Below are 21,999 nucleotides of genomic sequence, written 5' to 3'. Positions count from 1 at the left end.
TTTGACATTGCCACGGTCATGGGAAGTGCGCGCGCTGTCATTTGCCTACGCCGTTGAAATTTCGTTTGAGTTGCACGTTTCAGCGTTCACGTTCCAGTGTGGATTTATAAATAGGACTTTCATAGTTGGAGAACGTGAGCTCGACGTCCAGATTTAGATATTTTGGAACAGAACTCGCGCTAATAATAAGTGTGATGTAGACAGTGTTTCGCCCGATCTCGCCTTTCGCTCTCAGTAGAGTGCGGTCTACTGCGTTTTGTGTTGCACACCGAGTGTTCTAACTGTCCAGTGGTCACGATGGGTGACATATCGGAGCCAATAAAAAAATGCGTGCTCATCTTGAAGTCAGCGAAAAGTGACACGGAAAAGTTCGCCGCTTTGTTCATGGTGACGAAGCTAGTCAAGGGCAAAGATTGCAACACGGCAGCCAAGAAGGCTCTATTCGAAGCGATAGGATTTAAGTTTCTGAAGAAGTTACTCACCGGGAACAACGTAGAAGATGACTGTCCGCCGTCCGTGTACAAATCCGTGGCCTTATCTATCCTCACATGCTTCTGCAACGAGCCCGAGCTGGCCACCCATCCCGAAATGCTGGCCAACATACCCGTGTTCCTTGATATTGTGCAAACCTCTGACAACGAAGACTATGATGATAACCTGATTATCATAAGTGAGGCATACACTTGCCTACAATGCATAGCAGAGCAGGAGGCTGGGCAAAAAGCTCTGATAGAAGTCGGCGCCATCACAAAAATGTCTGAAATTTACTCTCATCAAAGCTTTCAAACCGACGAAGCTCTTAATATCCTTGTTAAATTAGTAAGCCGCTATGGACCTACAGCGTGGGGGAATGACCCAAAACCGTTCCACGCATTAGTGAATAAGATTGCACTAGATTTCGCCACCGACCAATCTGAACGTAAATTCGAATTAGCTACTATATTAAGTGCATTACTATACAGCTGTAACAAAACTACGGTCATCCCAGGATCAGGAGAGGAAACATGGCCGCTCAGTATTTACAAAGCTTTATATGATATCTTGACTAGTAAAATCGGTAAGAACCAAAGAGATCCCGCATTGAAACTAGCGGCTAATATAATCGAGCTGCTTGGAGTTGAATGGACTTTCAATGATGAAGAAAATCCAAAGAAATTCTTCCTTTTACTCCTACAGCTGTGCGCTATTGAAGTTAGAATGCAACTTGAAGACAGGAGCTTTAAACAGGCTTTTGCAAATGCCGAGTTGATAACAGCTTGCTTCATTGTGCTTGAACTGTCAATTAACTATATGGGACAGGACCAACTAGACTTAGAACAAAAAGAAAAACAGTCCGTATACACAAGTCTCAAAGGAGCTTTCAATGCTGTAGTATCAATACTAACCAAAGTATCCAACGACAAGAACAGGGATAAACTTCCTGATGCAGAAAAAGTTTTCATATGTGCAATGGTTCGAGTTTTAGTCGCATGGATCGCCCAAGAAACAACAGCGATGAGGGAACAAATATACGCTTTACTTCCCTTTATTTTTACGTTGGCAAATGATTCTTTCCATGCTTACAGAGCAAGGAAATTGACGGAGAAAAACAAAGGGGAAGGTGAACCTATGGATTTGGACACCCCATTGATGGGCCAAATTGACTTGCTACGTTTAATGCTACCAGCACTTTGCCATTTAGTCGTAGAAGATAAAGCCAGAGACATTGTTATGAATCTTAAACAAGAAGACATATTATATGAAGCGATGAACTTCCACTGGTCTATTGTACATTATAAGAAGCCACCTATCCCTAAATCGGAGAGGGGAAAAGCTAGAACTCAACCCGAACCGGAGTTGGACCCAAAGGTTTTGGAAGATATGAAAGATTCTAGAGCAGCTATGGTCAGCCTGTGCAACATATTCATGAACTTAACAGTTTTAGAACCAAAAATAGTCGAGAACAGCATGTTATTCAACACACTACTAAAATTCATATTTAACAATCTGCCAGAATTAAAAAATATACCTGAAAATCTTGTGTTACATGGCCATTTGGCTGTACTTGGGTTACTGTTACTCAAACAGCAAGCGAGTAAAGTAAAGAAGAATGACTTTTCTATATGCAGATACATTCAATCGACTATTAGATTCCTTTGGGATGCATACAATGTTGATGAGTCAAATGATCCAAGCGCATTAGTCGTTTCTATGACTTATAAAGAGCACTGGAGTGAGATTGCTGATCTATGGTTCCTTGGAATGCAAACGTTAAGTGGAGTATTGACTACTATACCGTGGATATCCGAGTTTGCCATAGAAAGTGGCTGGGCACATGGCATTGCAGAAATGTTGACAAAAGTCAAGGTTGGCACTTTACCGCCAAACGTTAAGTCAGCGTTCGAAGACTTCCTATGTAGACTAGTAGATTCAAATGAAAGTGCCATCCCTGTTCTTAAGAAAGGTGGAGCTTTAAAAATGTGCCGAAACCACAGGTTAATGGATTTGGGAAAGAAACTATTCGGCGATTAAACAAAACTTAATTTTTGTGGTTTTTTTTTTATACTTTTGTATTAATAAGAAATGTCTTTGTTTTATTTCACTGAAAGTACTTAAAGTCAGTATTTGTCAAATGATTACAATTTTTTCATGTATCTGTAAATATTTCTTTAATTTTTTATAAGTTTTTAAAATGTTGCTGTCTAAAATACCTATCAATACTTAATCTGTTGTAAAATATGAAAAATTATAATAAATGGTGTTGCATGAATTATTTTGTTTGAATTACTTACTTTTATTTCGTACACCCACATTGCATTGGTTTTAATTTTTTTATTACATCTTAACTTTAAACAGTCTAGACTCTAAAATTAGTGCTATTCTTTTCTAAAAGAAAAAATCAATGTCAATTTAGAGAGAATTATGTACTTAATCATGGTGCTAATTCAAGTCTTTAAACTTAATCAACAACTTGTGTTATATCTACTTACAGAAAATATAACATACAGAGATATTTGAAGTAATTTATTTGCTTTTAATAAGCACTATAGCTACCTACCTACTAGTTACCTACATAACAAGTGTAAATAAAAAAATTATAACACCCCCGACAAGTGAAGGTTACAGTAATAACTAGAAAAAAAAAAAAAAAAATCCGATGAATTGAGAACCTCCTCCTCTTCTGGAAGTTGGTTAAAAAGAGCTTTCAAACCTGCTGAACCGAATAGCTAAGAACACTCGATCAAGCCACCTTTCAAACAAAAAAAACTAAATTAAAATCGGTTCATTAGCTGCTACGATGCCACAGACAGATACACACGCCAAACTTAGGTATAACACCCCTCTTTTTGGGTCGGGGGTTAAAAACTGATGCACGTTAAATCTTTAAAGGAAATTTATATTTTTAATATTAATAACTTCTATGTATCTCATACTTACACAATAATTTAGTGTCCTTGATTGATATTTTAAGAACATAATAAAAATAAATAGGTATAAGAACCTACTACGAGAACAAAACTTGTTCAGCACATTATAATATAATCTACCTATTTCCTGCTAAAAATAAAATGATAAAACAATAAATTCTTGGTCAACCATACCGAATTGGCTGAACCGGTTTTGATACGCAGATAGAATTTTTTTTTAATAAAATTTAGAATTTTTTATCGATTTTTTAACCCCCGACCCAAAAAGAGGGGTGTTATAAGTTTGACGTGTGTATCTGTGTATCTGTCTGTGACATCGTAGCCCCTAAACTAATGAACCGATTTTAATTTAGTTTTTTTCTGTTTGAAAGGTGGCTTGATCGAGAGTGTTCTTAGCTATAGGGTAATCAAAGAAAATCGGTTCAGCCGTTCAGCCGTTTGAAATTTATCAGCTCTTTTCTAGTTACTGTAACCTTCACTTGTCGGGGGTGTTTTAAATTTTTAATTTAAACTTGTATGATAGAGTTTTACCTACATTTTAAAGAAATTTAATCATTTTAACAGCTGTCGCTTTTTAGAATCTTTATTTCTAGAATTTTCATTAATATTTTTTTGTATGATATAACCACAAATTCACGATTTTCGGATTTATTCCTTTACTTAGTAAAACTTAAAAATACCTACTGAACTGATTTTATCAGGATAAGAACAAGCCATTCCGTATTCCCCATATACGTCAAAACAATAATAGTACAAATTATTGTTCATTAGTTAAAGGATCGTCTTACAAAACGCGATGCTGTGCCAAAGAACAGGTGAGCGTACTGAACCCGAGGTGCATCGACCCCGGACTATTCCTGGACTAGACAGACAGACAGTTCCTTATTGCTTATCTTATACAAATATTCTCTAACGTCTTATTTCTCACTGAAAACATGTCTTTTTACCCGACTGCGGCAAAGCCAATAGGAAAGGTTATGATTTTAGCAGTCTATGTGTGTGTGTGTATGTTTGCATCGAGATTCTGTGTGATTAGCGATTTTACTGAAATTAAAAGGAATTTCGGGCACCCATTCAGTTACAGACCTGAGTCAACTTTGTTTATCTAGCACAATCGATCTCAATTACCTACTTACGAGTACATTTTTATCAGGTAGCTAAATAGATAGATAGATAGATAGATAGAAACTCTTTATTGCACACAAAAACACATGTAAAGGATAACAACACAGTAAGAAGAAAACAGAGAAAAACAATTGTGTGCAAAGGCGGCCTTATTGCTTGGAGCAATCTCTACCAGGCAACCTTTAATAACTAAATATGATACGGCGCGCATTTATCTTCTTATTTATTTATTTATTTATTTATTGTATTTACAATATTCTAAAACTATTTACATTGAATTCTTAGCGCCCTGAAGTCTTGGCGACTTGTCTGGGCGCTGCACATTCCTCTATAAATTAACTGTATGATATACGGGTAAGACTACTCAGTACACTCAATACAAAATTATGTCGGTATAAGATAATATTATATTATGCAAGGAAGGGTACCTACTCGGTTGCACAGCGCACGAACATTAGGTAGGTATTTGTGGCGCTCGGCACCGAGGCGATGCTAGCCAGCTCGTTACCGGACTTATTCACTATACTTTACTATACTTACATTTCGTACGCAGAATGCAAACGTGTGCGAGTTTGGAGATGGAATGCAAATGCGTAAAAGATGGAATACAATTGAAATGTAATGTAGAGAAATCTTCTCTACACAAAAATACAAAAACAATATGGCAATGCACAGAAGAATGATTCTGAATGCGTACTGTACAAAGATTGAAATTGTACGTAAGATATAAAATGCGTAATTTTTGTTACTTATGTAAATGCGTAGCCAAGATTCCTATTATCGAATGACATAACGCTTCAAGGAATGTATTTATTTATATATCATTATACATAAATATATACATATACTTGCACCACCTACCTCTAATATCTATAGCTATGTCTTTTGCGCCATTTTGGTTGCCTGGAAGAGATCGCTATATAGCGATAAGGCCGCCAAATTGTACCTAGGGACATGTTTTTTTTTGTGCTTTGTATGTGTTTTTTCTGTATATTCATTCATTCATTCACTTCGTCTAAGCAATAATACTAATGCTTAAATATACAATGCAACATAAAAATATAGACGATATTCTCTAAAATCGCTTATCTTTAATTTTACAAGAGCCTAATACCCCAATCTAAATAAATTCAAGGACTTTACAATAGGAAATTATACGCCAGTGTAGGTTTTTATCTTGGCAATTCGAGAAAATTTTGGCGTTTGTAGAGCTTGCCACTAGAAACCTCAACCATGGGGTACCAGCCAGGTAACCTCCTCGTGTGCCTGAGTGTTACAGGTAACAGCAGCCTTGGGCCGGTGTACCCTGGTAACATGGTTAACAATTTCTCTTTGTGTGATATTGTTGGCCATAGCTAATTGACCTGACAGGGAAGGGGTGTTGTCCGGGCATCCCTCTGAACGGAGAGAGGGATTTGCGAACCCTAGCGATCGGGAGGACCTGTAGATGATGGACACGGGGGGATCCGCCGTTCACAGTGTGGTCCTCGGCTTGATTGGCATGCTGTGGTTAAGGCATGCCTCTAAAAGTGTTTGGTGCGCACGTAGTGTCCCAGTGGTGGGTCTGCTGCAGCGGACATCCGGCTGACTAAATAACCAGGTGTTTGGTAGCCGTGGCCAGTGGTACCCATGACGGCTACCTAATAAAGATTACCCTTGCAAAGAATATTTCCCCGAGACAATGTTACGCCCAAGTCCAAGAATTTTGGGCGGCCTCTCATTATTTTTATACGCCACGCAATCAGTATTAGCCTTTTCAAATGCCTGTTTTGCACCTCTTAAACTAAATCATTCGTGATATTATCAACATGATTACATTTTGTGAGTAAACATGGAAGTTTTAGTCGTGCCTTTTTAACCCCCGACCCAAAAAGAGGGGTGTTATAAGTTTGACGTGTGTATCTGTGTATCTGTCTGTGGCATCGTAGCTCCTAAACTAAACGAATGAACCGATTTTAATTTAGTTTTTTTTTGTTTGAATGGTGGCTTGATCGAGAGTGTCCTTAGATATAATCCAAGAAAATCGGTTCAGCCGTTTGAAAGTTATTAAAGGTTTTGTGTCGGGGATTTTTAAATTTTTCAATTGAAAATAAGTTATAGCATTTGAAAAGGGTTACCACTTCCGGAGTATTCTTCTTATCTTCGGGAATCTTTGAAGGTTTCATTCATGAATGTTTTTCCTTGTTGGCAGCTCGTGGAAGTTTTAGAGCACCAGTATGGCTTGCCCCGGGAGGCCGCTGCGGAGAGCGCGTCCTCTTTCCTCCGAGCGTTCAGGGCCAGACCGGATGATGATACCTACGGGATATACGAGTGGCCCACGCACCTCTGGCGAAACTCGCTGCCCAAAAACTATAGGCATATTGCCAGTTAGTATATTTTTTATTTTTCTCTAAAAAAAAAAACCAGCCAAGTGCGAGTCAGACTCGCGCACCGAGGGTTCCGTACTCGGGTATTTTTCCGACATTTTGCACTATAAATCAAAAACTACTATTCATAATAAACATAAATAAAAATCTGTCTTAGAATGTACAGGTAAAGCCCTTTCATATTATGATATCCCACTTGGTATAGTTATCTTACTTTGAAAATTTAAACATTTTATTTTTTTAATGATGTGACTACAAATTCACAGTTTTCAGATTCCTTTACTTGTGCTATAAGAACTACCTACCTGCCAAATTTCATGATTCTAGGTCAACGGGAAGTACCCTATAGGTTCTCTTGTCAGACTCGACGGACGGACGGACAGACAGACAGAAAGTGATCCTATAAGGGTTCCGTTTTTCCTTTTGAGGTACGGAACCTTAAAAATTCAGTCGGTGATTTCTTTCGTGGCACATTAATATAATTAGGTACCTACTTCTGCATATAAATAAATTTCTCCTTGGAGCTGATCCATTTGACGCTGCAACTTTTAATATCTTTGTCGCCTTTGTTTTTACTATAGGTAATATACAATGTACTACTATAGGTAATATATGGATGGATATACAATGTAGGTACAAAGTATTAGATTGTTTGTTTAAGAGATTCAGGTTTCAATGTAGGAAAAGGTCAAGGATTATTTAATGACTAGCTGATGCCCGCGACTTCGTTCGCGTGGATGAAGTTCTCTTTGATTTTAAGGGATAAAAAGTAGCCTATGTGCTAATCCAGGGTATAATCTATCTCCATTCTAAATTTCAGCCACATCCGTCCAGTAGTTTTTGCGTGAAGGAGTAACAAACACACACACACACACACACACACACGCACACACACACACACACATACAAACAAACTTTCGCCTTTATAATATTAGTGTGATTTATCTACTAAACAGAATAGGTAGGTACCTACTATCTACTGATAGTAAAGGAGTGGACTGAAAACCGAAAGGTCGACGGTTCAAACCCCGCCCGTTGCACTATTGTCGTACCTACTCCTAGCACAAGCCTGACGCTTAGTTGGAGAGGAAAGGGGAATATTAGTCATTTAACATGGCTAATATTCTTAAAAAAAAACTGATAACAGGAAAATAAATATGCCTTTTTCACACAGTCATTTTGAACTTCAGGTTTCCCCATAAAGAAAAATATTAGGAAGGTAATTCAAATACATAATAGGAACTAGGTAGGTACTAACTTAATGGTTCGTAATAGACACGTTTTGGAGCAGACATTGTTTACACTATTGCGTGGGCTTTTCATCTTACATTGGTACGTCATACCGAGTTACGTCATGCCATATCTACGAATTCGTGAACTCAAATAATGTGTTTGATGAAGCCCTACGTATGGCCTTTATATGTACCTAAAGTCGCTTATGATAACATGTCAAGTCTACCACCGGTTTGGAAAGCCGATTTTTCCGAAAAGAGCCGTAAAAATGTCGGCAGTTACTCATCAAAAGACTCCATTTTTAACCCCCGACCCAAAAAGAGGGGTGTTATAAGTTTGACGTGTGTATCTGTGTATCTGTGTGTGGCATCGTAGCTCTAAACTAATGAACCGATTTTAATTTAGTTTTTTTTTGACGTGACAACGTCTTATAATTCGATAGAGCCGGCTGCACGCACGAAAAAACATGACTCATGCGGCGTTACCTCGCTCTGAGGCGTTCCATGTAAGGCTTGAAGTGCAAGCGAGAGCGCGGAACGAGCGACAGAGAAGCACAATCGGCCTTTGTTGTCACGTTCAACTATCGTCAGTAAACCGACTTTACAGACAACCAATTTTTTTTTGTTTGAAAGGTGGCTTGATCGAGAGTGCTCTTAGCTATAATCCAAGAAAATCGGTTCAGCCGTTTGAAAGTTATCAGCTCTTTCCTAGTTTTCTTATAGAGGTTTTTGTGACGGGGGTTTTTTAAATTTTAAGTTAAATCTACATCGACTTTTTCAATAGTTTTCTGAAACGTACCTACGCTAAAAGCTAATAATAACATTTTAATTAGTTAGTTTTACTCATATGACGTACTTTGTTTGTTCCAGAAAATATATCAGCCGAATGGCTAAAATTAAGGTTTCATTATTTAGCATTGACCCCCGATGTAATACATCTGTTAGAAACGTTGAGGTATGTCCACATCCAGTACAATATCAATTTTATATTATGCAGAAATATTTAATATCACCTTCCTTATGTTTCACGCGTTTCTACTAAACACTTGGGAAAATATTTCTTCATGATGTAACAAAAAGTATTTTAAGCGGGGCAATTTCTTTGAGGATTTCAAAAATGGCTGATTTCAAAATGTACTTACAAAAATTAATAGCCAAAGCGATTGCCTTCTATACACCTGAAAAAGATGTTGTAAGATTTTATATGCATATATGCACAGCAATTGCAAAACAATCTTAAAGCCATTTGGCAGATCTTCAAAATAGACTCTTAAAATGTAATCTTAGAACAACTTTATTGATGTCTGCATGGTGTTATGTGGTGACTCGAAAAGTCCATCGTAAAAAGTAAAATTTTCAATATTCTCATGTTCATTGTCATTTCTAATCTTGGGTTCGCTTGTCAGCTACCATCCTTCAATCATTTGGATGCATGCATGCCACATAATACTGTGTACGAGTTACAATGTTTAGATCTACTGAATTTTTTTGAAACTTTCATGTCATGAAAGTCAGCCCCAAAGTTTTGTAGAGGTAAAGATAAATATGTAAAGATGGAAAAGAAGTTGGCGAAATTATATTCGTTTCATTGTTACACAAAAAAATTGAAAAAATCTTAGTAAGTGAAAAAAAATTCGAGAAAAAATACGGGTTTTTGCGAAGTTTACCTCTGCGAATGTATTTGGGCTGGCTTGAAACGCATGTTTGCTAATAAAATGACTTGTTTTTCAACAGTTCAGTTGTTGCTCAAGGAGTGACTAAACTCTGGGCGCCGCGTGCGCAACACTTAGGTTTGAATTGTATTTATAATATATGAGGGAGTGCACCGAGAAGGTAATAAATGTTGCCTCAAAAATTTTAATAAGTATGACCTATGGAGGTAATTTCAACCATAAATTCACTTTACATTAATTTATAAATATTACAATATCAAAATAATATTCTCTAGTATATGTGTCGCTTCATACACAACACCACATACGAGGGTAGTTAGCATAATTATTCATGTACTCAATACACATTAACGCTCATTAGTCATTAAAGTTTTGGGTGTCGAGTGAAATGGACGTGTCAACTGTCATGTGGTGCGCGTATGAGTCGACAAGTATACTAAAAATACCAGATTTGCTTATGATTAGACGTTTGAATGAAAAATATCAGATATTTTTTTTGTTGTTTTGTTCCGTTAAAAATATCTCCATTTTATATTGATAAGTTATGTTATGTTGACCAGAATTGCTATTTTCGAAAGTGATTTTCATACTTAGTCAACTTAGCATTAGTTATTAAGTGTATATTTACGTATAATTTATACTACGTTTAAATAAATTATATGTGAATAGATTTTTTTATCATGCCTATTTTCGGAATGTTCTCGCACGGTTAAAAAACTAATTCAGATTGAGAAAGAGTGTGCGAGGTCATTTTTATTTCTTGTACTGGTGCTATCACGTAAATTGAGACCTGAACAGTAATAATATGTTAAGTGAACTTTTTTATATTGCATAAATAGATTTTGATCACCAGTGACCGTAGCGACAAAATATTATGACACCTAAAATGTGACGATCCCGATCAATATCGATTGGCTGACAATCTGGCTACTAGCCAAAATGCACAGTTCAGTCAATAACAACAATAGCGACGTATAATCGTTATGTGATGTATCACAACTTGGTGCTGGGCCTGCTGATTCAACATCTGCCACGCAATATGTTTTTTTATATAAAGTTTATTGAAAAAATTAAACACCAGATAACTTAGACGATAACCTGTGACGCAACTAGTTATCATTACTGTTGAAATGGTCAGATGTCAAATTACGTGACACCACCTGCGGCCACATGCTGATTGCCAGCATGTCGTCGCCTGGCAATAAAGGGCTGGCTAAATGTGGTTCAGGGAGGATTATCTACTCGGTCTGATCACGAACGGGCCCTCTCGAGCCCAGTGGCAGAAGATTGAACGTCTCGGCCTGAGGAAGTACTTCGATTGTGTGCTGGTCTCTGGAGACCTGCCCTGGGAGAAGCCAGACCAGAACATCTTTCTGGAAGCCTGCAAGCTCTTAGGGGTTGAAGCTAGAACTTGCATCATGGTCGGAGACAAGCTGGAGACAGATATTAAGGTAAAATTTTTTTCAAATGTGTAACTTGGTGGCTAGGTCTGTGAAACCACCTTGACTATGCTGGTTTCCATGGTCTTTCCCTGGAAGAAGCCAGATCAGAACATCTTTCTGGAAGCCTGCAAGCTCTTAGGGGTTGAAGCTAGAACTTGCATCATGGACGGAGACAAGCTGGAGACAGATATTAAGGTAAACTTTTTAAAATATATGTAATGTAACTTGGTGAAACCACCTTGACTGTGTTTCCATGGACTTGCCTGGATGAAACCAGACCTAAACATCTTTCTTGAAGCCTCCATACTTTAGGAGGTCGAAGCGAGAGGAGGATTTGCACGATGGTTAGAGACAAGCTGGGTAATTCAAAGTAACTCTAGGAATCATTTTTTCAGGAAGTACAATTTTATGGTAATATTTTAAACTAACAGCTATAAAAAATTACTGAATTTGAGCCACGAATGCAATGTTCACATTCAGGATTGCGGAATGCAATTTAATTGAATTTTCAAGTTGAAAATAAATAAAATCCTTAACCAATTTTACAGTACAATCATAATAATTTTACAATAACAAGGGTTCACCCAGTTCAGCCTTTTAATCTAAAAATACTTATTCCACAAATATCTATTCTACGTAGATAATAATTAGCAAAATATTCGTCCAGAAATTCTTGGGGATTTACATTCCCGAGCGGAAATTGTAAAAGTTCAAATTACCTGGAATGCAAATGCAGAAGATCGTTACATCACCATACACTAGTAGGTATAATAGATAATTAATTACGAAACCAATTAGTATTGACAATGACATACATAATCGCTGTTCCAGATAGGTAAAGGAAGGCAGTAGAACATATTAGTAAGTTAATAATATACATGTCGACCCAATAAAATGCAAAGATGTTGGGTATTACTTGTAGCATGGCGTTTTGTTGCGTTGCATTTTATCGGTTGTCGCGTACCTACTTCCTTATAAAGTCCTTATAAGTTCCTTGTACCTTCAAGTCAAGAGTGAATAGGCAACTTCTAGGCAAGCGCGCACCATCTTAGGCTGCATCATCACTTGCTAACAGGTCTGATTGCAGCCAAGCGCTAGTCTATCTATACTAATATTATAAAGAGAAAACCTTTGTATTTTTGTATGTTTGTATTGAATAGGCTCAAAAACTACTGGACCGATTTCAAAATTTCTTTTACCATTACTTAGAGGGATTCTTCCGAATCCGTATAGGCTATATTTTATCCCGGAAAATAGATAGGATTTTTCGTGGTAGTGTCCACCAGTGCGAAGCCGGGGCGGGTCGCTAGTATAATTTAAAAAAAAAAGCCTGTTTCAGCCAGAGCAATACAATGCGATATTGAGGCATGCCACAGGACCGCATGCTACAATATTCTTGTTCTATAGCACGTCGTTGTCTCGGCGTAAAATAGATGGTTGCAAAAATTATTATATTTGTATGAGTAGCATGCTGTGTTGTCGCATATTGTTGCTCCTGTCTCGATAGCTCAACGGTTAAATGAGCGAACTGAAATCCGAAAGGTTCAAACCCCACTCGTTGTTTTGTAGTACCTACTCCTATCACAAGCTTTACGCTTAGTTGGAGGAAAAAGGGGAATATAAATCATTATTATAAACTTGGCTAATATTTAAAAAAACTAACAATAACGTAAATGCCTTTAATGATTAATGTTGTCTTTCAGGGTGGTAAAGAAGCCGAATTAGGCGGCACGGTCTGGATTCCGTTGCAATCTGACGAAATGGAATCCGACTTACCAGACTTCACAATCCACAAGGTGACAGAACTACCTGAGGTGCTACCGAACTCGCCGAAATTTAAGAGATCCGCTCATACCTCAAAAGTATATTGACCGTAGGATTAAGGTTCTTGGAATATAAGGTGGGAAATGATAGGTGGTAGATATAGCCTTGGTGGCTACGGATTCATCGCACGGCCTTGTTGTTTAAACGATGGCTTAGTGTGGAATGACAGGCGACAAAAAAACAAATTAATTATAAGCTATGGTGTTCTACGCAATGAGTCGTGAAAATTTTTGTTTATTTCTAAAATTTGTTATTTTGTCGCTGATTGCGTGTTCTATATATTTTTTGTTATATAAAAATTCATATTTGTGCGTTCGTATTCTAAACGCATCGGGAGTTGATACTATACAGTTTTTGTATGGCTAGGATGGTTTTTAGGATATAATTTGGGAAATGATAGGTGAATAGCCTTGGTGGCTACGGACTAATCCGACGCCCTTGTATAAGACAAAAAAAAAATCAATGGTGTCGCATCGCACGCAATGGATCGTAGAAATCTTCCTACTTTTCTGTAATTTATTCTTTGTCGTTTGCATATTTCTATATATATTTTTTAATATAAAAACTAATGTTTGTGCGTTCGTATTCTATGCGTATGGGGATTTGAAACTTTATACAGTTGTTATTGGCACTTGGTTAAAGGTTTCTGACATGGTATGCATCTAGTTTAAACAAGTAACAAAAAGGTTGAAAGAGGTTGAAAACAATGCATACTTAATTTTATAATTTACCTTACACTTAGTTTTTATAAGTATGAAAATATTATCATACCTATCAATATACCTAATGGTGCTAATGGCTACTTTGGTTATACACGAGGTTTAGAGGTTCTAAACAAAATTGACAGCTGTCTAGAAATAGTGATATCCTTTTCAAAATGTTACCTGCAGAATAGAATAGCATTAATTCAAGACATGTCGATTTAGAGATTATGTAGAATCGAATTAGAACAAAGGGTGCTAATTCTGTTGTTGTTGCCTAAATGTTATGCTATCCCTTTTACAATGCTCCGTGTGGAAAAGGATAGCATTAGATTTAGACTAGCCAACTTAGTTTAGTTGAAAGATTGTGTACTTACAACAGAATTAGCATCTTATCAATTAGTTTATGGGAACTTTAGTTGCAGTTTTATTTAATTGCGCAACTAAAATTGTAAGAAATATTGAAATATATAGGTACTTGCTTTTTTACTAATAATAATAGCAAATTGCAAAGTTGCCTACATTTTAAAACCAAAGTTTGTTTAACTAAAATTAGTTACTTAGTACAAATAAAAAAATTGCAATTTAAATCGGCAGATCGGCCAATTAGACTAAACGCGACTAAAATTGAATTCACACTAAAATCAAGCTCAATAATTAAGCTCGTCTTTTAGTTGTGTTGTATTTATTACTAAAATTGCCAATTTGGTCATACTTTGGCCTGAAACTTTAGCTCAAAATTGCCATTTTCTAATGACAAAGTTCAACTATCATTCTTTAATAAGTTAGTAGATTGATGTAAACTATTATTCAAATTATACCCGAACAAGGGTGTCTAAATAGTTAAAAGAAAAAATGTTATAATAGTTCCTTGTTTCTCCTTGTGCAACTTTAAAACTTATGTCCTATATTTTCCTACTTTATTGCTTTACTTTAGCACTAAAGTGAACTAAACTTAAACTGATGAATCTACAGCATTATTATAATATCCCACAACTTACATTATGAAGGTGTAGGTAGATTTTTTATTTACTTAATTTTAGGTAATTTTAGATCCGAATGTAAGTTTGTTATCACTACTTGTGTTACCTTAACCTAAATCATATAAGGGTTAATGTTAAATGGTGCTAATTTCGCTGTACACAACACTAAACTATGTATATTGACAGCTAAAAGAAACTATTAGGGCACTATGTTTAGAGCTGTCTTTGAAATTAATTCAAGAGATGTAGGTATGTCCAACCGAATTAGCACTATAGCTAGAAACTAAAATTAGCGTAGGTAGGTAATAATTTATTTTGACGTGTTCTAAAGGTTGTGTAGATGTGGTTGTTTACCTCGAACATACAAATTGTAAATAATGTTTATTGTGACAACACAACGCGACGTCTGGGATCTGCCAAGTTTATTTATAAATCTTTTATGTGCTGATGCATTCCTTCCAAAACTTTGAACGCACTTTATATTATTTACGATTGCCACATATTTTTGTCAACATGGCCGTTTTTTTACTGCGATATTTTTAATGTGAAAACTGAAGCCAATGACATCGAATGGCATCGATTTGTTCTTAAATTTTTTAATTGTAGTGCTCACGTATAAAATTTTTAAATGTTTTCTATTATTAACTAAAAAAAATGTTTTACATTGTTAGAAAAAATGTAAAATCTAATTTTTATATTGTTTTGTTGTGCTATGACACAAAAAAAAGTTTCAAAGTTTTATACCGAAATCGACATACGAAATGATAAATATGTTATGATTTTTTTTAATCTTGTGTAAAATCCTTTGGATATTACCGCAATTTGGAAGTTCTAAGAAAGTTATAAAATTGCATGAGTAATAGCCGAAATTAACAATCAAGCCGATCTTTAATCTGTCGTTAGATTACTTACGCCCGAAATCAATAATCAATCTATCTTTAATCTGTCGATAAGTAACTTAGCAACTAGGTTATTTGTCAAAAAAGATCATATAATTCATGACTGCTAAGAAATTTATTGACAGATTACAGATAGATTAGGTAGTTATTAATTTCGGCCGTTAGTGACATTATCAATATACTCTATATAATTTTTTGTCAAATAACCTATAATTACAGATAGGATTGATTGTTAATTTGGGCCATTAGAGGTTAACTTTTTCATGGGTATAAATTCAAAAAAAGCTAACCAAATTCAAAGTACAAAACTGATTCATTCACCTAACAGTACAAAATGTATAAAATATTGTATTTAATCTTAATATTTGAGGCTATTTTATTTTAATGAAAGCATTTCAATTTTTCATATATATAATTTTTAAACTGGGAAATATAAATATAAAATGATAGATGATTAGCAAGTACCTATTAGGTATTTAATTTAGTAATTATGCCATAATTATGCATATTAATTTAGCACTAACCATGTCACGTTTATCAGAACTTACTTCCGGTACATAAATGAATACCATAGTGAATTAATTTTCAAAAGGTACTCGCCATATTATCTGTATGTGTCAACTGTCATGTCAAAAGTACGATTTTAGTCCCTAATCTAAGAGCAGTAAGGCCGAAGTAAATCGTATTTTTGACAGGTCAGTTGACCCATAGAGCATAAACGGCGAGTCCTATTTAAAAAAAATGTAAATATCAGTTGTAATGAATAATTTGACACAAGTATACCGTGAAATTACCTGTCGCATGCTAATGCGGCATGTAATCGATTCTTTTAAGAATTTTTTCAATCACTCATTTATATAAAACAGTAACGTAATTTTTTTGCGCGTAACGCGTTTGTATATTGTACAATTATCTACATTGTACAAATAATATTTTAAAAAAAGTTGTTTATAAAAAAATGAGAACCATCTTGGACCCTTTTTTTATGGGTTAGTTAAATATTTATTCAATAAAACAAAATCAAAGAAAGAAACTTAATTGATTCCCAATGATTTTGTTAAGTACTACCCCCATACCCAAATATTAAAAAAAAGTTTTAGTTTTTTTTTACCAAGTTACTTTTTAATCTTAATACCTCATGAAAAGTATTCAGTGATATTCTGTTCCTTATTAAAACTTACGCGATTTAAACTATTGTGAAAATACTTCACGCTTTACTTAAGCTTTAAATAGACATTGTGTGTTTAAAAAAACTATGTATATACCTAACTATGTACCTATCTTAAGAAATATTGACGCTAATGTTTACTCTTACCTTAAGAGTTGTAGAAAAAAAATCTTTTAGTTATGACTTATGCTGTGGACTTAGGAATGTTAAAAGTTTTATTTTTTTATCTTCTTATTAATTGTGTCAGTAGAATAGTAAGTTTAAACAACTATAGAGTTATTTTTATACTTAGGCTTAGTGTCTGATTTTTGTAATTATTAATCAGTTTCAATAGAAACTGTTAGCAAGGCGCGTTATGGCACACTGTCTAGAGAGCAACGTTTATGGAAGTTTCCATAATTAAAAAATAAACTAAACTAAACTCTGGTCCAGCACAAAGTTCTATAAAAGTAGGTTCTATTGAAACTGGCTAAGTTTAAGCTTATCTTAGATCTTGATAGACTGGGGTGATGTGATATATAGGATAATAGAGGCGTTCTTATGTAAAACTGCGCGCCATACTGTTGAAAATTAAGTAGGTACAGTGCATAAATGTTCTATGTGATTACTGTCATGTCAAAAGTATGATTTTAATCCATAGTCTAACCCTGAGATTTGTAGCGCGCACTTTAACTTTGCTCAGACTTCATATTTGGTTAAAATGAAACAGATTTATGTGAAAGATATGCATCTGTCTCGTTTTAACACTGTCTTAAGTGTAAGCAAAGTCAGAGCGCCTCTATAGATCTCTCCCTAAGAGCTAGCGCGCCCCACGGTAAAATTCCATACATTTTTTCTGCAAAATCTATGAACTACAGACCTACGTAGAAGCGCGCGTTCTCCGGAATTAAATCCGCACGAGATTTTGATTGATTTAAATTCTTTCGGGGTTTTAAACTGCACCGCATTTCGCCTAAGGGCACCCCGTACTTTTAACATGACAGTTGACATAAAGCAAATATGGAAAGTCCATTCTCAAACTTTATGCATTATATATACCTATTTAAATTATACATTAAACTTTTAGGTCTGATAAGTACCTACCTATGGAATAATAAAGAGCGAACCGCGCAAATATAATGTTAAAAAAATTCTACGTCTTATTACTCATATTATTTTACTATCTAATTAAGGGCCAGTAAATATGTAAATCGCTAAGTGTCATAAATATTACTCAAACGGATAACTTAACAAAAAGTTCACGTCATTTCTTATTAAACTAAACTAAATTACAAATTATTCACCTTTCTTATACACCCTCTTTTATATTCAGTTTAATCTAGGTTTAGTTTAATCCTGTCAAAATTAATTAGCGTCTGTATTACGAAACTTCGCTAGAATATCAATGGACATTAATGGCCGAAATTAATAATCAATCTATCTGTAATCTGTCGATAACTTACTTAGCAATGTTGTTATTTATCAAGTATTTTTGACAAATAACAGCGTTGCTAAGTAACTTATTGACAAGTTAAAGATGGATTGAGCATTAATTTTGGCCGTTAGACAATACTTATTTCGTAGTACACACATCCTTCTCTAAAACTCTTGAAAAATCTGTACAAACAGGTACATAGTACAAGAGTTAGCTAATAAAAATTAATATCGCACATAAAAATAATTTTAATAATGTCATTGTAATGGTGAATAATCCTATACAAACCTACTTGCTACTAAAAATAAATAAACCTGTTTTGAAAATTAGCTATAACTTAGGTGCTAATTTGTTGTGTATAAAAAAGTTTATTGGGTGTTGTGATTATTTTGATTCTGTGAAGTTTTTTAAATGTCGGTACCTGCTACCTACCTATGTAATGAATGTAAAATGGGTAATTTTAATTGAGATGTCTACTTATGATGTAGAAGTTAATTCTAAGTTTTGTAATTGAAAAGGCGTCTGTTTTGTTCAAATACACTTTTCTTTAAATTTTATATTGTTTTATTTTGAACTAAATTTTTCCAGCAACATCTCCTGCTTGGTTTTAGAGTTTTTGAAGATCCATTGGAATGATTTCTTAAAATTATGTCTTACGGCCGTATTCACAATCGTTACTATGAGGTCTCACAGTGCGCTCGAACTCATAGTGTAGGTTCCACCAATCAGATCATTGTAAATTGACGTGATAAAGTAATCTGATTGGTGGAACCTACACTGTGCGTTTGAGCGCACTATGAGACCTCATAGTAACGTTTGTGAATACGGGTGTTACTGTGGTTCAGAAAACCTACATGCAAAATCTCAAGTTTCCATCCCAACAATTCGAACAGCAATGTTGATATTATGTCAGTTTCTCCTTTTATGCATAAAGACTAGTTGATGTAATTTTTAAGAAAAATTAACAAGTATTTTAACTATAATTTATTTACATCTAATCTAAATAGGTACATTGTAATAAAATTAGGCAGTTCGTAACATTTTAGCTTCTCTCTTCTCTTGTAGTAATTTCTTCTGTTCCTCCACAGTAGCTTTCCTTTGGTTGAGAAATTCACCATACTCCTGAAAATAACAATTTTCTTGATATAAAAAAAACCTAAGAAATAAGTACCAAAAAGTAGAGTGGCATAAAGAGTTAGTGCAGTGCTATGCCAGCTAAATTGCATCGTAAAAACCAGAGTAACCAACATAACTCAGTGTTGCAAGGCTGAATAGGCAGGGCTCATAATTCTTAAAATCAATAGAGGTTGGGTTCGCGAGGTGCTACAATGCCGACCTTTTTTTACCCGACTGCGGCAAAGCCGAAAGGAAGGGTTATGATTTTAGCAGTCTATGTATTTGGTAATGTAACCACAAATTCACGGTTTTCTGATATAACTACCTGCCAAATTTCATGATTCTACGTCAACGGGAAGTACCCTATTTCTTGACAGACACAACAGCCAGACAGACAACAAAGTGATCCTATAAGGGTTCCGTTCTTCCATTTGAGGTACGGAACCCAAAAAACTAAAACAAAATTACATTAAAAACTACATTATTAAAAATTTAAATACAGAATAAGTCAAATCTAATGCCCACTTACGTTTGGATCAAGTTCCTTCACAACTTCAATACCACAAGTTCTGGCTGTTGCTATGAGCATTGTGCAGATCTCTTTCAAGGGTTTCCATTCCAAGGTTGGGTCTTGAGACTTTATTTTGGCTATTTCATAGAGGTGCTTCAGTGTTATTTTGCCACTGGTTTCTCTTACTGAAATGAAAGTGTTTATTAGCTTTTTTCATTAAGTCTTAAATTATATAATGTATACAAAATTATATAAATCACTTCTGACTATTCAAAAGTACTGGTAAAAGTCCTTTTTTTTCATTCCATCAGCCTGTAAGCGTCCATGGCTGGACATAGACCTTTCCAAGAGTAAGTCTAATTGAATAAAAATATTTTGAATTGAATAAGAATGGCTTTTTTTGTACTAGAAAATTGTAACAATAAAGAGAAAAAGAGAGAAGTTTCATATTTTATTTATTTTTATCAAGATTGTGAGATGAATGTACACAAGTTTTTAGAAATGAGAATCTTAGCATAGCGGCTATGTCTGGAAGAGACGTAGACAGACGGTGTGCTTGTATAAATTAACATTGTGGACTCCCGCCTTTCATGTTTCACAGGAGTGGCCATCGCTTAATGAGATGTGCATATAGATTGAATTAGCAGAACTTACAATCAAAATCAAAATCATTTATTCAAAATAGGTACTATTGTACACCTTTTGTTTGTCCGATAATTAATTAATTACGTAAACTTAAAACTAAAGTTACGAGGGTTCCAAACGCGCCCAAGTCTGAGAAGAAAACAGGTGTGCGGAAAAACTTATCAAGTTTATGAATACACCTGCTTTGTAAACATTGTAAAATTTTTTTATTAAATAAATAAATTAAAAAAAAAAAAAAACAATCTAAAGAATAACCTGGTTCCATGGCGCCTCTGTTGATTCCAGCAGCTTGTTTCAAGAAGTATGACGCAGGAGGTTGATGTATGATCAGTTGGTAAGACCTATCTGGGTTAACTTTAACACGGGTCGGCAGTGGTATGCCAGGTTTAATGTTTGCTGTGCGTTCATTAAAATCCTTGCAGAAGGCTGCTACATTGATGTTGCGCTAAAAAAATAACTCTGTATTATAAGTGGGAAAGTGTGTCTGTCTGTCTGACTGCTAGCTCTTCACAGCCCATCCCTTTAACCGATTTTGACAGGCACTGAGAGATAGAGAGAAGGTCGCATTAACAATTACCATTACGTAGCTAACAATTAACATTTTGGCAACATTTTAACATAATCTCTGGAACTATTGAATAAATTTGGAAAATTCTTTGAGTGACATAGGCTATATTATATTTTATTTTCAAAAGAGATCCCAACAAAAACTGTGATAAGCTATCCGTGTGAAGCCGGGGCGGGTCGCTAGTCAACTATAAAGTGTAAACACATCCTTCAAAGTGTAATACCTACTTTAATGACTTCAATAAAGTTTTGAGTTTTGCTTTATTAGCAGTTTGGAAGTGACTAAAGTATGCATGTAAGCCATACCTGACCAAGCATAGGACCAAGTGGTGGTCCAGGCGCAGCCATTCCAGCGGGAATATCGGTTCTCAACTTCGAGGAATGGTCTATTTTGTCCGCCACTTTCTTCATCGATTTTAACCGAGCTACGGACTTTGACATTTTACTTAACGGTAAATTAGAGCGGAAATTCTAATTTATTGAATTTAAAAACTTAAGGAGGTAAATTTTAATTTTCGAATTCAATAAATAATAACATAACCTCCAAAACAAATCTAATTTGACAATGACAACTATACATCCTACTCTATGGACAACTGGCAGCAGACAAGAGATCTGTGCTGTGCTGTGCAAGAGATACCTAATAAAAAGCATAAGTGCTTATATTACGAAACTTTTCATTACTATTGTCGCTATTGCCGCAATGACATTATCGCAATCAGTGTCAATTTACCTACCTATAAACTAACATTTTCAATCAAACATTACTTAAAAAATTTGCATTGCATGATTGCAATACGATCCTAACGATTAATTTGAAATATCTTAAAATTAGTTAGGTAGGTAGTTATTCATTTAAAAATAGGCAGGTATTTTATTTACAAGCTATGAACATTGTTCATCTCATAGAACTTAGAATCCAGAGC

At 35.1% G+C, this 21,999-nt stretch overlaps 4 protein-coding genes across 6 annotated transcripts in view; 2 read left to right on the top strand and 2 right to left on the bottom strand.

Annotated features, from left to right (window-relative positions):
• LOC123874789 (N-acylneuraminate-9-phosphatase) overlaps positions 1 to 21,999 on the top strand; it is a 32,924-nt gene that overhangs the window by 260 nt on the left and 10,665 nt on the right. The window contains exons 2-6 of one of the 3 annotated variants that reach the window (XM_045920286.1): positions 6,724 to 6,898; positions 9,001 to 9,085; positions 11,032 to 11,170; positions 11,357 to 11,440; positions 12,949 to 18,789. In XM_045920286.1, coding sequence (XP_045776242.1) covers positions 6,724 to 6,898; positions 9,001 to 9,085; positions 11,032 to 11,170; positions 11,357 to 11,440; positions 12,949 to 13,116 — 651 coding nt within the window. In that variant the 3' untranslated portion in view covers positions 13,117 to 18,789. Of the gene's footprint in view, positions 1 to 6,723; positions 6,899 to 9,000; positions 9,086 to 11,031; positions 11,255 to 11,356; positions 11,441 to 12,948; positions 18,790 to 21,999 lie in introns of those variants that run through there. The other 2 variants (XR_006798010.1, XM_045920285.1) reach the window with 2 other exon arrangements.
• On the top strand, positions 8 to 2,749 carry LOC123874782 (neurochondrin homolog). Its single transcript, XM_045920278.1, has one exon. It carries the CDS (start codon positions 298 to 300, stop codon positions 2,509 to 2,511), a length of 2,214 nt encoding a protein of 737 aa, XP_045776234.1. The 5' UTR covers positions 8 to 297; the 3' UTR covers positions 2,512 to 2,749.
• LOC123874790 (probable glucosamine 6-phosphate N-acetyltransferase) overlaps positions 4,792 to 21,999 on the bottom strand; it is a 59,168-nt gene continuing 41,960 nt past the window's right edge. Inside the window, exon 8 of the transcript XR_006798011.1 lies at positions 4,792 to 5,044. The gene's annotated coding sequence lies outside the window, so the exon portion shown is untranslated. The remainder of the gene's footprint in view (positions 5,045 to 21,999) is intronic.
• Positions 19,203 to 21,672, bottom strand: LOC123874791 (39S ribosomal protein L11, mitochondrial). The gene is made up of 4 exons (XM_045920289.1): positions 21,380 to 21,672; positions 20,762 to 20,951; positions 19,880 to 20,046; positions 19,203 to 19,356 (listed from the first exon to the last, which is right to left on the bottom strand). The coding sequence occupies exons 1-4, from the start codon at positions 21,512 to 21,514 to the stop codon at positions 19,258 to 19,260; spliced, it is 591 nt and encodes a 196-aa protein (XP_045776245.1). The 5' UTR covers positions 21,515 to 21,672; the 3' UTR covers positions 19,203 to 19,257.

The sequence above is a fragment of the Maniola jurtina genome, chromosome 19 (assembly GCF_905333055.1).
Source record: "Maniola jurtina chromosome 19, ilManJurt1.1, whole genome shotgun sequence".
Lineage (NCBI taxonomy): Eukaryota > Metazoa > Arthropoda > Insecta > Lepidoptera > Nymphalidae > Maniola > Maniola jurtina.
The sequence above is the reverse complement of the archived record's forward strand: the minus strand, read 5'-3'. Positions and strand labels throughout refer to the sequence as shown.